Genomic DNA, 14091 nt, shown 5'->3' on the forward strand with positions numbered 1-14091 from the left:
AATCAATGATCTTTACGTAATGGGAAGAGAGTCAGACCTTTATAGCTTGCCCTCACAGAACTACACCGCTCAGAAGCCCTGTGTAAACACACATTCTGCATCTCAGAAATGAACTCCCTCAAATTGCATAAAAGCAATGAGCACACCAGTTCCTGAGGTTTGTGTTGCAGCTAGTTTGCCATGACTTCCCTACACAGTTTTCATCCTTTCAAGTGAAAGCCACTGTAAAGCATCTATAATCAATATTCTTCACAGATGTCCAAAAAACTGTACACAGAACATGAGAAGCACATCTGAAGAGATCCTTCTTGCTGGCCCCCTAAGACCATTGGAAATGTAATACTAAGGTTTTCAAGGAAAAAGCAAAACAGTAAGAGCTATTTCTGCATGCAGAAGAACACAGGATTTGAGAGTTGCACAGCAATTACGGAAGCTAGCCATATGGCTTCTTTTAAATTGTGATCAGATGCAATACAATCCCTAAAATTCACGGTAAGTGCTACCAACAGTGTGATATTATATGAATTTGCATCTTACGTTAAAGAAACCAAGCAGATCTGGGTTAGAATACCACATTACTGCTAGTGAAAGCTAAATCCAGGCATCAGACATACTACAACAAGAGGAAGCTGAAAAAGTTGAGTTCTGTTTTCATCCTGACACTGATCTCTGAAATTTACAGATCATTGTTCCCAGCACTAACTCTTGTTGTTAGTACTGTCTTCTACAAACCACTATGAAAAATGTCACTAGCATCAACTATCAACAAACCTGAAAGGTTTATTGTATGCTCACAAGAGACGTTGTTAACAATGTAGTTGAGCTGCAGACATTCCTGTCATTCTAATCCAGCTAATAAAGTGTTAATGAAAGTAACCAGAAGGATTTTAAGCTTTTTATTGACTCACTGTAAAACTTTTTTGGATGAGACAAAAAAATTAACATTGTGAACACTGACTTGCATATTTAAAGGAACTACAAACCAAAGCAAACATCCAACATACTGTATTTTTGGTAAATAAAATTTAAACATTACATATTTACAAATCTACAACCATTCATTTAAAAAGTGCTGCTTGCAGACTAACAAAGTACCATTTTTAAATTGCAATGAGATAACTTCCAGAAATACCTTTCTCTATTATTACTGTTTGCATCTCCCATTTGTTATACGAAGATTTTACATGCAGAAATTGCCTTTTTCTTGGGGTACAAATCGCTTAACGAGTCAGTGGAAATCTAATCCATCAGGCTGTAACTGTACCAACAGCAAACCTCAACATGGGAAATAGCAGTGTCAGAGAAACAGCACGATTTCTATTCACATTTCACTATTTCATCTCCGATAATTATTCCAGTGGAACCATAAGTAAAGCAAAATATATATTGCACTGCAAATGTAAAACCTTTAAGGTTTTTGACAGAAGCGTTATTTAGTACACAAAAGGAGAAAATTCAGTTCATACAAAATCTTAAATTGAAAATATGTCTCAAATATTTATCCATCTTTGCGGTACTGGAAAATATACTCAAATTGCTTTTCTAATAAAGGACAGTGAGATTTGAAAACTGTTTCAACACTGAACTGTATGATGCTTAAAAATTATCCACCCAGGACCTACATTTTGAACATTATTGTGATATGAATGAGGAAAATTTCCCACTTAAAGTATAACAACTATTCCAACTACATCTTTTATAATATTTGTACAGTGGACTGACTTGCAACAGACTTTATAAAACAATTCATTAAGTATAATGATTTCACTTGATGGACTACCACATGATACTAATTTAAAAGCACACCCAAATAAACATCAGCAATGCTTCAGGAGTGCAACTCTGAGGATGCGAGATTGTTTATCTTAATGATGTGTACACAAATCCTTTTCATGATACAGCATACACTCTTCTGATAATACTGACAGGACTGTTGATATCTGAATGAATTGGCAAACTTGGCATTATAAATACGAAGACAGTTGGAAGTACTTACAGCTAAGTCGGGACTAGAATGGTGGAAGTGGGCCAAATTACAAGTGTTGCATCTATTCTTGTGCTAGCACACGGTTACAGCGTTATGTCCTAGTAAATGAGAGGCGGTTAGAGACAAGGCTCAGTTGCTTCTGCCAGACTAAAATAGAGTGTGTAAAGCTTGCTTCATAGCTCAGTACCTCTAACACACCACAGCAGCTCTGGAAAAAGCATTTGCTTTCCTTCATGGCTTGAAGGTGCTATAAAACGGCGGCTGCCCCAAGTGGTAAATGATGTGGGAAACAAAACTGCAGAGAGCTGGGAGCACTACACTGTACACAGCACAAATATGTCTGAGTTTATATACACAGCAACTACTGTATGCAGCTTTTACTTGGTAAATACAGTGTAGCTACTGTACAGAGCAGAGCATACATGCACACTAAGATATTTACAATGAATGTTAAAACATAATCTGGTATTTTTCACAATACCTTGGAAGAATGAAGTGGGTACGTGTTCACTCTACACTGATAGTTAATAATGTACCCGGGTGAAAAAGTAACTATAGCTCATGCATGAGGAATACTTTACAAGTGTGGCAGTACAAATGAGAGCATCACAAATTGTTAAAATAAATTAAATGTGAAAAACATTGGTAAGTGTAACATTGCCAGCTCCACCTCAGAGTGGGGGGAACTTTAAAAAAACAACCCCAAAAACTCAGCTACATAATTAGCAGCAGGCTAGAGAAGAGGCATTCATTACCCAACAAAAGCTGTATCCAGCAAGACTGCATTTACTTCAAGATGCAATTAGCACCAGTGTATACCTCAGCTCTACAAATTTTAAGTCTGTTCTCCCTAGGGCAGCAGCTTCTTACTACTTTAGAGTGGACTGGGAAGAAGTTACATAGACCATCACAGAGGCTTAGATGAGAAGTAGTGCTGCTAAGAGGCTCACTATTTCATTTAATAAAGTAAATGTGAGCTTTAAAGTTTACGTCCTTTCAGGCTACCTACATATTGCTGTATTATCACACTTGCAAACTGAAGATGTTTATTAAAAAAAAAAAAACTGCTAGTAAGCAGACCAAGATACAAAATCTACAGGAACAGATAAATATCTAGAATTATTACAACAACAACTACTAACAGAAATTATAACTGGGGAACCATTAAAGAAAAAAATAAAAGGTATTTGTTAAAGCCTAGCTTTATTTGTTTAGGGCATTTTATACAATTCAATGGCTCTTTTCCCACCTCCATACAAGACTTCTGATATTTTCTCTGTAAGCCTGCCTTCTGGTGTGAAGTTGCTATGTGATGGAGAATGCATTTTTTTTTTTGAAATCTCTAAAACAAGAAAACATAATTCAAAAAGCCATGACTCCACCACAAGGACTGACATAGCATTATTATTCTTCACAAAAAAAAAAAGTTGTTTTGCCTGTCAAAGAAAGACTAGACATTCCAAGTACATTTAACTATTCACAATATGCCACAATAAGTTACATTCCCTATATATTCCCTGTAGCAAGGTTGCTTTATCTACTGTAGTTAAAAGCTTTGGATTAGCATTATATATGCGCCATATTTAGTGTGTTTCAAACACATCCACCAAGACTCTGAACACTGCATTTTTATGAAGAACTTCTTGCATGCTGTTATTTGCTTTGTATCATATCTGTAATGAGGTCACGTTAGCAAATATCAACTGCTGAGATGCATTGATGCCATAAAATCATCTGTAGGACTCTTCAATATGCTACAGACTCTCTCTTTACTGGGGAGTGGGGAGCAAGGGAAACAGGAGAGAAAGATATTCCTACAGAATTGTTTTACAGAGATATCACTGTGTTGTTAGTAGAGTTCTACAGAAATTCACCACACCTTCCTTCTGATTGCTGTGGTAACACGTTTTCCATGTGTGCATGAGAGAAATCCTGTATCTAGAGTACTGTCTAGGTGAAGGTTTACAACTTCTATTCTGCTTTAAAAAAAAAATCACTCTTCAAAAGTAACTGGACAAGTTACTATAAATAGCAGTGTCCTGCAAAACAAATAAGCACTGTATTGCTTATTCAGCAAGTCCATTTAAAATTCACTCCAGTAATTTAAAAAAAATAAAAAAATATCAACTTACTATAAACAATTTAAAATATGTATAATACAACTTTGTATGCTCTTCATAACATCATGAATATTCTATGTAAACAATAGATTTCGAAAAATTTGCTTTGCTCATGTTAGTTTCAGTGCATTGTTTCTGTCCACCTGTTTTATCTTTTTTTTTATTTTTAAATAAGGGAACTGTAATATGTTGTCCCAAGTTAGAAAACTTATTTTGTTTAGAATCTTCCTTTCTATACATTGATTTGCACTAAGGGCAAAGGACAGGGAAATAATATTTGGCCCATGTTTCACTCTGTCCATTTCCACAACTGTAGATAGGCCTAATATTTCCAAGGCCGTCTACCACGGTACACTCGTACATACGTTCTTGAACACTGAAGACTGAGATGTTCCTTGTGACTGAAGTGGTTATTTTACACAGGTATACACCATAGATATCTCCTCTTTATCTAGGTATATTTAAAGATATGGTTCTCCAAAAATCTTTCTGCATTCCATCACTCCAGTACTTGGTGGTCTATCACAATTATGAGTATTCTTCACTTGATTAGCTGTGAGACGATCATAGGCCATTTTGTATTCTCTGTCAAAAGCATCTGCAGAAATAGAAAAACCACCCTTATGTACCATGCTTGAAACAATGACCCAAACGTAACGACAGCTAGTACGCTTACCAGCAGTAAAAAAAAAACACAACACAGTGTAAAGTCATTTTATTCAGCACTTACTATAGAATTACACACGCAACTAAACTATACATTTTTTTTGGGGGGGGGGGCGGCAATCTGGAAATAGTTTGCATACATTCATAAATTATTCATATAAACACAGGTAATAAAACTTACCTATATCTATGTTATCTCTTCCTAGGGCAACAAGTGAAAGAAATAATATTTCTCTATAAAGGCTCCTGAAATTAAAAAAAAAAAAGCATCAATTTATATGCTAAATACCACCAGAAAAAAAGTCTACACTAAGAAGAGATTGAATCATTTAAAAATAAGAAATGGCACCTTGAACATAGTTCCCTATCATCACCTCTAAAATGTTCTCAGCTTTGACCTCTGGAGAATGCTCTGGACTCCTGAGATATGGAGATCACTTGTGGTAGGTCCTTGAGACAACTTCCACCACACCAGTGGATATTATAACAGGCCCCAGAGCGAAGCATGCACTTAAAAGCACTCAACATGCCAGTGATTCAACTCGCAACTGAAAGAACACCAGCTTAAGGAGCAAGTGTTCAATTCCTCCTGCCATTCACTCTACTCGTTAGTCTTTCCTCTCAAAGAAAAGAGGACAAAATTGGAATGCTATCATAAGCCTTTTTTTTTTTTTTAAAGATAATATATATATATATATATATATATATAAAATATCATATATATATATATATGTATATTTATATAAACATACATATATATATTTATATATACACATTTGACAATTCTTATCCTGGTTTCATAAAGGAACGAAGCTATGTGACTGCATTCTCTCCCCTAGGCCAACAAGTAGCTTATCTGTGTAGAAATTCCAAACCTGACAAACAGGTAAGGAGTCTGCTTTCCTGCATTTCTATATTATCATGAAGAGGGCATACAACCAAATAAACACCTTGGCAAAGCTCCAGCTGTTGAAAAGGCTGCTATGTATCCTACAATAAGTAAAAATTAAATCCAGGCAGGAAAGACATTCATAGAAAAATAATTCTCACTAATTCCACTGCTAATGAAAATAATTTGCTAAATAATACAAGACTTAGCCTCTCTTCTTAGCTCCCCTTCTTTTTTGTTACTGCAAACTTAATACCTCTTACTCCCCAAATACACACTAGGAATAAGGGATGTGGGTTTTCTTCTTGCTTTTGTTTTTTAAGTTTATATTATAATCTGTAAGTATGTTATATTTAGTAACAAAATACACATACACACTCCGTACTTGATTTGCCATCATTCAGAGGTGGTTGTAGCATGAAGAGGAAAAAAAATAAGAAAAATATTTACCAGACTGAGTGGTAAGCTTAAGAATGCTGCTGGAAAACTGAATCTTTCTGTTAAAAAAACACTATAAAAATATTGTTCGTATTACAACAGCCTTATTGCTGTTCAAGCTTGCTCTAGATTGGCATGTTTGTATTCTTACCTCTGTCTTTTAACATGTGGCCATTTGTTCAGTCTCTCCAATATTTGGCTCATTGGTCCGTACACATCATTCATCTTAATACTTTTCACCATACTTTTCAGGATTTCCTGATTAAAAGAATCATCATCTTTTTGCAATAAATGGACCATTGGGTACTTCTGGGCTGAAAAACATTAGAAAAGCTGTAAGAATAAATATATTCTCTGTGTAACAAGTAAAAAGTTGTTAAAAAAGTGGGATGCTACAGACCTGTGAAAAATGGCATATAATGTAGTGAACAAAGAACAGTAAGCATCCAACCAAAATAATATCAATGGAAAGAAACAAAAAGCATATAGGAGAAAACTCAACATCTGTAATGGGTCATGAGGCATATTTCCAGGCATATGATCTAACAGTGGCAACAAAACCCTCAGTAAGCAAACTCCAAAAATAAGAAAACAAGCTAAGTGGATAAACTGTCAATGTAAGTTCAGTGTATCACAAACATATTCCCTCTTATTTGCCCCTTCACAATGATGAAAAAGCCATTGGAAATACTGGTCAATGATTTGAAACAGATATGCTGGAAAATGAAATTTGTTCAAGCACTTTACTGCTAAGCATACAGCCACCCTCCCTCCCAAAACATGTCACAATAGCAACACCAAACTTAACACTCACTCTCAAACAAAAGAGTGCGATTTTGACCTGCAAGACAAAAAGTAGTATGATCAAAAAATCGGTCATGTATCTCGTGTGATCTATCAACAAAAAAAAATTTTTTCAAAACACATTCTTCAGTTGCTCAAAACGAAAGTTATTCTAACACAAAAAACAACCTAAAACAACAATAAAAACTGCACCAAAAAAAAGAAACCACAAGAAACAAAGCTTACTCTGAGCATTCCACAAAATATACAGAGGCTGCCTTGGATCCTGATGCAATTTCATATTGTCCCATAGCATCTGAATAAGAACATATTTACTGTCCTCTGACATACAGTTTCGTGGAATCTGAACAGGAGAATGCATACATAAAAGGTATTTTATTACAAAGTAATGAAAACTTCATATTTAAAATATATCTTCAAATCTACAGGTCTCATGGCAAAAAGCTTTTAATGTTCAACTGCTGTAAAACCAGGTTGTTTACAGAGAAAGCCAAAACTGAACAGAATGTCAGTGACATGTAGCAAGTATTTTGTGCATCCTCCTACGCTTCTAAAATCATAACCTCCTTCTCCTCCTCCTACTGCTCAACTTGCCATCAAGCCACAATAAAACCAATCAGAAACGTGGTGTCTTTGTAACTGAAGATACAAACCACAGTGTGACTAGTAAGAGCTAAACACTTACCCCACACAAGTACTGCCGAGCCCAAATTCTGGATTTATGCTATTTCCCTGCAGTTGACACATTCTTTATCAGTTCAGGACTGGGCCCAATATATTGTATGACACATTCCTGAGAGTTATTGAAATAACTAATGATTTCTTATCGGATTCCATACCTGTGAGTTTTTATTACAGTGCTCAGAAGAAAGAATTAATCCTGGTAAGTTGCTAGGCAAGTCCAAGCGTCTGAAATACCACACCAAATTCCAGAACACAATGGGATGATGGTCTACAAAGTCCGCCACTGTTATTGCATGATCTCCTTCATTTTCGAGTAAGCTCTCAAGCTCTTTCCATACCACTAGAGGACTGAGGTAAGGAACCGTTATAGGATCAGGACTAGGTAAGCGCCATTCTAGGCCCAAGGAATCCTATGATAAAAAAACAGAAAAAAGTGCTGTTAATTGGAATTTAACTATCTTTATAATATCTTACGAATACTTTTGCTTCCTATGGGAGATACCAAGATCTAAAAGCAACAAATCTTAGTATAAGTAATACAATCTACTATTTCTGGTAACTCCGGGTAGTTAATTCTGTTTTCCTAATTAATGTTTTCACATTTTTTTGAATCTATTGCACGCTTGAAACAGTGACATTTAAGGTAGAAAAACTACACACTGTTGGTCCTTGCAAAGTAGCAGGCAGGCTACCAGTAGGAATGATATGGCTGATCTTCTGGTTTTCCTTCTCATCCTCTTCCAATGGACCGAAAGTACTGATGCTCCTTGCTACAGGGTGACTTGTACATTCTGACCCAGAGACATTTTGTCTTCTTCCTGAGGGGATCTGGATACTTCTGGCACAAATACTGTCATGCTGCTTAGATTTGCTAGGGGAAAATAAAAAGTTAAGAATGTCAGCATTTCGTTTTTCTCTGAGTGCTCAAACTTGTACACGAACAGGCAGAAAGAAACTAGAAGTCCCATGGAACGGACCTGACTAAATAAATGACCTGACACCACAAATTCTACCTTGTCAGCCACCACGCTCATGCTACAGAGAAAGTTTTATCCCCCCTTGCACTGGGAATGGACACAAACATCCTAAAAGAGTTCACAAAACTTGCAGAATTACAGGTGTCTATATGAATTTCTGTATCATAGATGAAGCTGAACACCATGTTGAAAAGAGCACGATGCAGCCAATTTAGAGGTAAGGAAGAGGCAGTAAGGAGATCCCCTCTTAAATCAACTTCTCTTCATAGAACCTAAGTATCTTATGAAATTTAATAAGGAATAAGTGCACATCCACAAAGAATAAAGTAATTTCTACGTAAATAGAACCAGAATATGCATGTTTACCTATCTGAATTTAAATCCTCTTGAACAGACATCAGAGAGGTAGCAAGGCCAACAGTAGCTGCCGTGTTACAGAACTTCCCACTTTGATTTGAAGAAAGTGATGGGAACTGAATGTTTTCTGTAGATGGGCTGGACTTCAGAAAATACCTGTGTGGAAAACAAAAGCTCAACATTATCTTTACAAAAACTACAAAAAACATCACAAAAATGAACATTCAAAACTGAGGAAAATTCAAATAATGCGTTATTACCTTCCAGGTCGCCGAAGATCTCTGATTTCTATGCTTAAAAAGGGCAGAAATAAATTGCCACAGAAAGGACATGTAGTATTGAGATTTGAATCATCTGCTGTCCAACCTGCCATAATTTCTTCATCGTGAACCAAACAATCACAAGTTCGGCATCTCGAACAGCTTGAGATAAGGACCTGCATACAACAGATAACAGAATTCCACCATTACACATTCTCAAAATTACTTTTCTTTTACAAAGCACTTAAACACAACTATAGGCAAAAAAACTTTGCCCTTAGATGAATATTGCTCACCACCTATATACAAGTTTGGCCACATGTTCATTTTATTGCTTAGGTTGGAACAGTTAAATCCAAAATAATTAATTAAATCTTAAATCCAAGTTGTAATAGCAGGCATATATGGAAAATGACTGGAATGAACACTGTCTGAAAAACATATTAAATGCAAAAATAAATTTGGAAGGTCCTGGCTTATTTGTAACAAATAGACTGGCATCAGTACCTATGCTCATGAAATACACCAAAAACTACTGTGTTACAGAAATACTTATCTTCCAGTGGGTTAGTTTTGACCTTGAACTTTAAATTGAGATTTAGATTTTACATTTCAAGACATAAGCTTTTAGTGTATCAATTAAATATCAGTAAATCATCCTGTACCTCCATAGCGTAGTTCTGAAACACACTGGTACTACTGGTACTGCAAGAAGATATCAGTTCAGATTTGTCAGGTAAAGGAAACTTGGAAAGAGAACCTATTGACAAAAAAAAAAAAAAAAGGAAACCAAAGTATTAATTATCCAGAATATGCAATTACAGTAAACTGTCTTTCTGGTCAAACAGTTCTGCAGTTAAAAAATGTGTGATGGAAGATGCAGCAAATCAGATACACTTCAGATAGAAAGAATTGCAAAGCTGGAGTGTGAGGCTGCCATCTGCCCAGCACCAACACCAGTGAAAATGCAATCTACCAACACAGAATTTCCATATGTCCAGTTTTCTTCTTTTCCAACAGTTGGCAGCTTGGAAACAACTTTTACAGATCAAGTAATTCGTATCCACACTTTCTGTCCGGACAAAAAGTAAGGAAGGGTAAGAGTAAGGAAGGGTAAGAGGTGCTGCTTGTGACTGCACATCTCCCTGAGCCTCCTCTTTTGCCACTCTAAATGAACCCGGCCCCTTTCAGCCTCAGGATGCTCCTAAATCCTACTCATCATGGCAACCTCTGCTGCCCCTCTCCAGTTCCTCCACATGCCACAGAGTGGGGAGCCAAACCTAGACAAACTCTTACAGGTGCTAAGTAGAAGAATTTAAACAGACCTTCTTTTCATCTTCTTTTCATCATGAGCTTAAAACACTGTAGTTCATGACATTAGTACAGAAATTGATACAAGTCTACCAATCCTTCAGCACAGATTAGAAATAATACAGTCAATCTGGTTGAAAATCAGCCTCAATGGCAACTTCCAGAAAACACGATGATTAGGTGAATACTGAAGGGTCCAAAGTGCCTCACCCAGAAACTTATTTAGGCACAGGACATTACTCTGCAAGCTATTCCACAAGAAATAACAGCCAAAACAAGTTTCTACAATAAAAATGTCCATAGGTACGGATCTATCTGCATGAATAAGAGTTTGCAAGTAGGAAAAGGAAAAAAAAAAATGCGTTTTTCCCCCCACATAAAGGATTATTGTCTAAGATGATCCCAACCCAAGAATTATGAAAGAACTTCTAAAAATATAAATATTTTGTTCAGATCAATGAATGCAACACGAAAGCTGTCTCTTACCACACTGGTCAAATTGCTTTGATGAGCCATCGTGGGAAGCCGAGCTTTCTAGGCTTGTCCTGCTTAGGCCAATTCCCTTAATTTCTGACGTGGTATTCTCCTGAGGAGAAGCACTTTCAAAGTCATTGCAGACATCTTCATCAGTTAACGAAGTAGATTCTGAATCTAGAGCTCCAAGAGATGAAACACTTGCTCGGTCTGAATTTTGATCCTGAGACAAGAAAGCAAATTCCACTGAGAAAAGGAAAACAAAAATATTTCTGAAAATAAGAGGCAACTTTCCTTGCGTCAGTAAGTTCAAGGCATGAATTTACCTCCTTGGAAAGTCACCCAGCTCAGACCTGTATGCAGAACCAACATGAAACAAGGTGAGTTTCATTCACCTAAATAGCTACATAAGGGTTCTTTTTGTAAAGATTTTTCATTTAGATCTTTCTGTTAGAAGACAAACATTTTAACCCTACAACTTTTTCCTGATTGCTATCAGAGCAGTTGTAGGAACACATATAGAATAGACAAGACATCATTGACTCTTTAATTATTCTCCAATTGGTTTTAACCACATCAAGACCATATGGTGGAAAACCAACAGCAAACTGCATCTGTTTTCATTCTCAAGGTTTAGGAATAAATGAGTTTTGGTTTGAGCTGATCACAGGAAAAAACATTCTAACCAAATGACCTCAGCACTTTTCCCTTCTCTCACAAAAGCTGTAAAGGCTTAAACTTTATTGTTCATTTTAGTACTTTTTATTTAGTTAAGTAAGGATCCTGACAAAAAAGACAGAACAGAGTCTTCTCCACCCTGACAACACACTACAGCATACTTACGTTCTTCCATTAAATATACTCTAAACCCATGCAAGGCCAAAACTTCTACAATATGCAACTACTTTAAAGAGAATCCATTGATGCTTTCTATAGAATCACTGTTACATTCAGGACAATAAAATTAAGGCCCTAGCAATTCAAACATGATTACAACGATTTAAATTGTTTACTAGCATGCATGTCATTCAAACTGGGGATTCACCACATAGGAACCAGTGATTAAATATAAATAAAAGAAAAACCTTTGTAAAAAATTTTGGTTTTGTTTTCCACAGTACCTAAAACAAGGAATAATGACAAAAAATTACCTTTGAGGATGCAGCATACATTGTAAATTTCGAGTACCACTTGCTAGCCTTCTCTGCAACCCCTTTTCCAGCAGAAAACATGCTGCTTTTTAGAACATCAAATTTAGGTGTTAACAGTGTATCCAGGTTGAATGATGGTGAAGACACAAGTGTTAATGCACTAGTTGCTTCCTGTGGATGTTCCTTTGCTGGACTGTTTGGGGAATATGCTGGTGAGGACCAAAGCCTATCTCTCGGCTTTTCTTCAGTTTTCATGTGATAACTCTTGGATTTGGTAAGACTGGAAGGCCTTGGGGAGTTTGGGGGAAGGCTGGACCTCCTACAAGGGTGGATGACTGTTGGGCTCTTTTTATTAGCACTTCTATCATCAAAGGGTTTTTGCAATTCAATGCTTGGGGCACGACTTGACAAAGGACTGCTCATGTTGTTCATATACATGACTATTTCTTCAGCTAAATCTCGCCTTGCAGATGGGGTTGAAACACTTCTATCATCATCCTCTTCCTCATCCTCTTTCTGCTGTTCTGTCTCAGCAACTAGCAGGGACAGTGGATCAAATCCAGTCTCAACATCTGTCTTTTCAACTGGCTTTACTGGAAAGCTGCTCTTTCGTTGCAGCCTTTTAGGTTTTTCACTGGAGGACTTCACTGTTGTAGATGTTTCAGGTTCAGCATCCAAGTCTTCCAAATCGAAGATAACTGGAGACTCTGTTTTATCTGTAAAACTGCAATCAAAAGCTGCATCTTCATCACTAGATTCTTTCTCCAGACTTTCTCTCTTAGATCCTAAAGAGGAAGTTCTGATATTAAGAGTTTTTGGCCTTATGCTTTTCTGTAATGCACTAGATAGGATTTTGGCATCAGCTCCTAGTTTTTCAACTATTTCTCCAGGGTTTGCTTCCTGATTTATTCTATTGATCATGAGTCCCACTAAGCCATCTCCACTCAGATTGCGGTTCCTGCTTTCCCATGGTATCTCCCTCAAGTCAGGTTCTACCGCGCTTTTATGTCTCTTTCTTAAGGATTTACTTTTTATAGCTTCTGCTTCATTGGCATCCTCAAAAGATGATGTAAACAGCAATCCTGCAGAACTCCCTGGAAAACAGATGAAATAAGGTACTTTACTTCTTGCTATGCAAGAAAACTAAACAAAGTTATAAAAGAATGCAAGTTTGCTTCATCTTTCAAACAGATTACAATACTAAGAGATGAAATTTGTTATGTATTGTACTAGTGATCAAAAAGTTGAGACGACCATGATCACAGCTTTTTAAAAAAAAACTAAGCTTAAAAAACTAACCTCTGCATTACTTGCCCATCAAATGGTCAGATGATAAAACGCATTTAAAAGGGAGTCAATACAGTTCTTTTGGAGAAGTACTCCATTATTAAGAGGTTTGAAAGCTAGGGATAGCAAAGATATCTCGGAAACAGAAAAAAAGCAACGCTTTCTAACCCGATGTATTAGAAAGAGGTCCTACAACAGGAGCTCTTGTCACAGAAATTTCTGTTGTTTTGTCAGGGCGTAAGGACACAGAATTTAAAGGACAACATTACAGTATTTCAAGCCCAGACAACAGTATTATAATAGCAAGATTTGACATCACTCGTTACTCGTGAAAGTAATTAAAAGTTTCTTTTAACTATACTGCACAGAAGCCTTTTCTCCATCCTGAAAGAATTACGAGCTGCTGGAGTTTATAAGAACAAAAGAGAAGACTCAGGATTTTGTAAGCAGACGTAAAATATAGCAAAAAGAAAAACGAGAGAAATAAATCTGGAAATGCAGACTATTTAGATATCTTGAAATAGCATATGCAGCCTCTAACCTAAACTCACTCACACAAATATGATTGGCCATTGCTGTTACACCCATAAAATATTGCAAGTTACGTGGACAAAAGACCTCAAGGCATGCTACATAGAGGTCTTACTGGAAATGAAATACATATAGACAAACCTACAGAAGAATCC

At 36.5% G+C, this 14091-nt stretch overlaps 1 protein-coding gene across 4 annotated transcripts in view; it reads right to left on the reverse strand.

Annotated features, from left to right (window-relative positions):
• Positions 1-884: 884 nt before the first annotated feature.
• Positions 885-14091, reverse strand: part of DENND4A (DENN domain containing 4A) — a 52302-nt gene continuing 39095 nt past the window's right edge. For 3 of the 4 annotated variants that reach the window (XM_040569772.1, XM_040569771.1, XM_040569773.1), the window contains 12 exons: positions 12119-13212; positions 10980-11190; positions 9848-9942; positions 9183-9358; positions 8932-9078; positions 8249-8459; positions 7744-7998; positions 7130-7247; positions 6915-6941; positions 6252-6414; positions 4955-5019; positions 885-4705 (listed from right to left, as the gene is read on the reverse strand). In XM_040569772.1, the coding sequence (XP_040425706.1) occupies positions 4569-4705; positions 4955-5019; positions 6252-6414; positions 6915-6941; positions 7130-7247; positions 7744-7998; positions 8249-8459; positions 8932-9078; positions 9183-9358; positions 9848-9942; positions 10980-11190; positions 12119-13212 (2699 nt within the window). In that variant the 3' untranslated portion in view covers positions 885-4568. The remainder of the gene's footprint in view (positions 4706-4954; positions 5020-6251; positions 6415-6914; positions 6942-7129; positions 7248-7743; positions 7999-8248; positions 8460-8931; positions 9079-9182; positions 9359-9847; positions 9943-10979; positions 11191-12118; positions 13213-14091) is intronic. The other variant, XM_040569774.1, reaches the window with a different exon arrangement.

This window comes from Cygnus olor, chromosome 11, assembly GCF_009769625.2.
Source record: "Cygnus olor isolate bCygOlo1 chromosome 11, bCygOlo1.pri.v2, whole genome shotgun sequence".
In the NCBI taxonomy this organism is placed as follows: Eukaryota; Metazoa; Chordata; class Aves; order Anseriformes; family Anatidae; genus Cygnus; species Cygnus olor.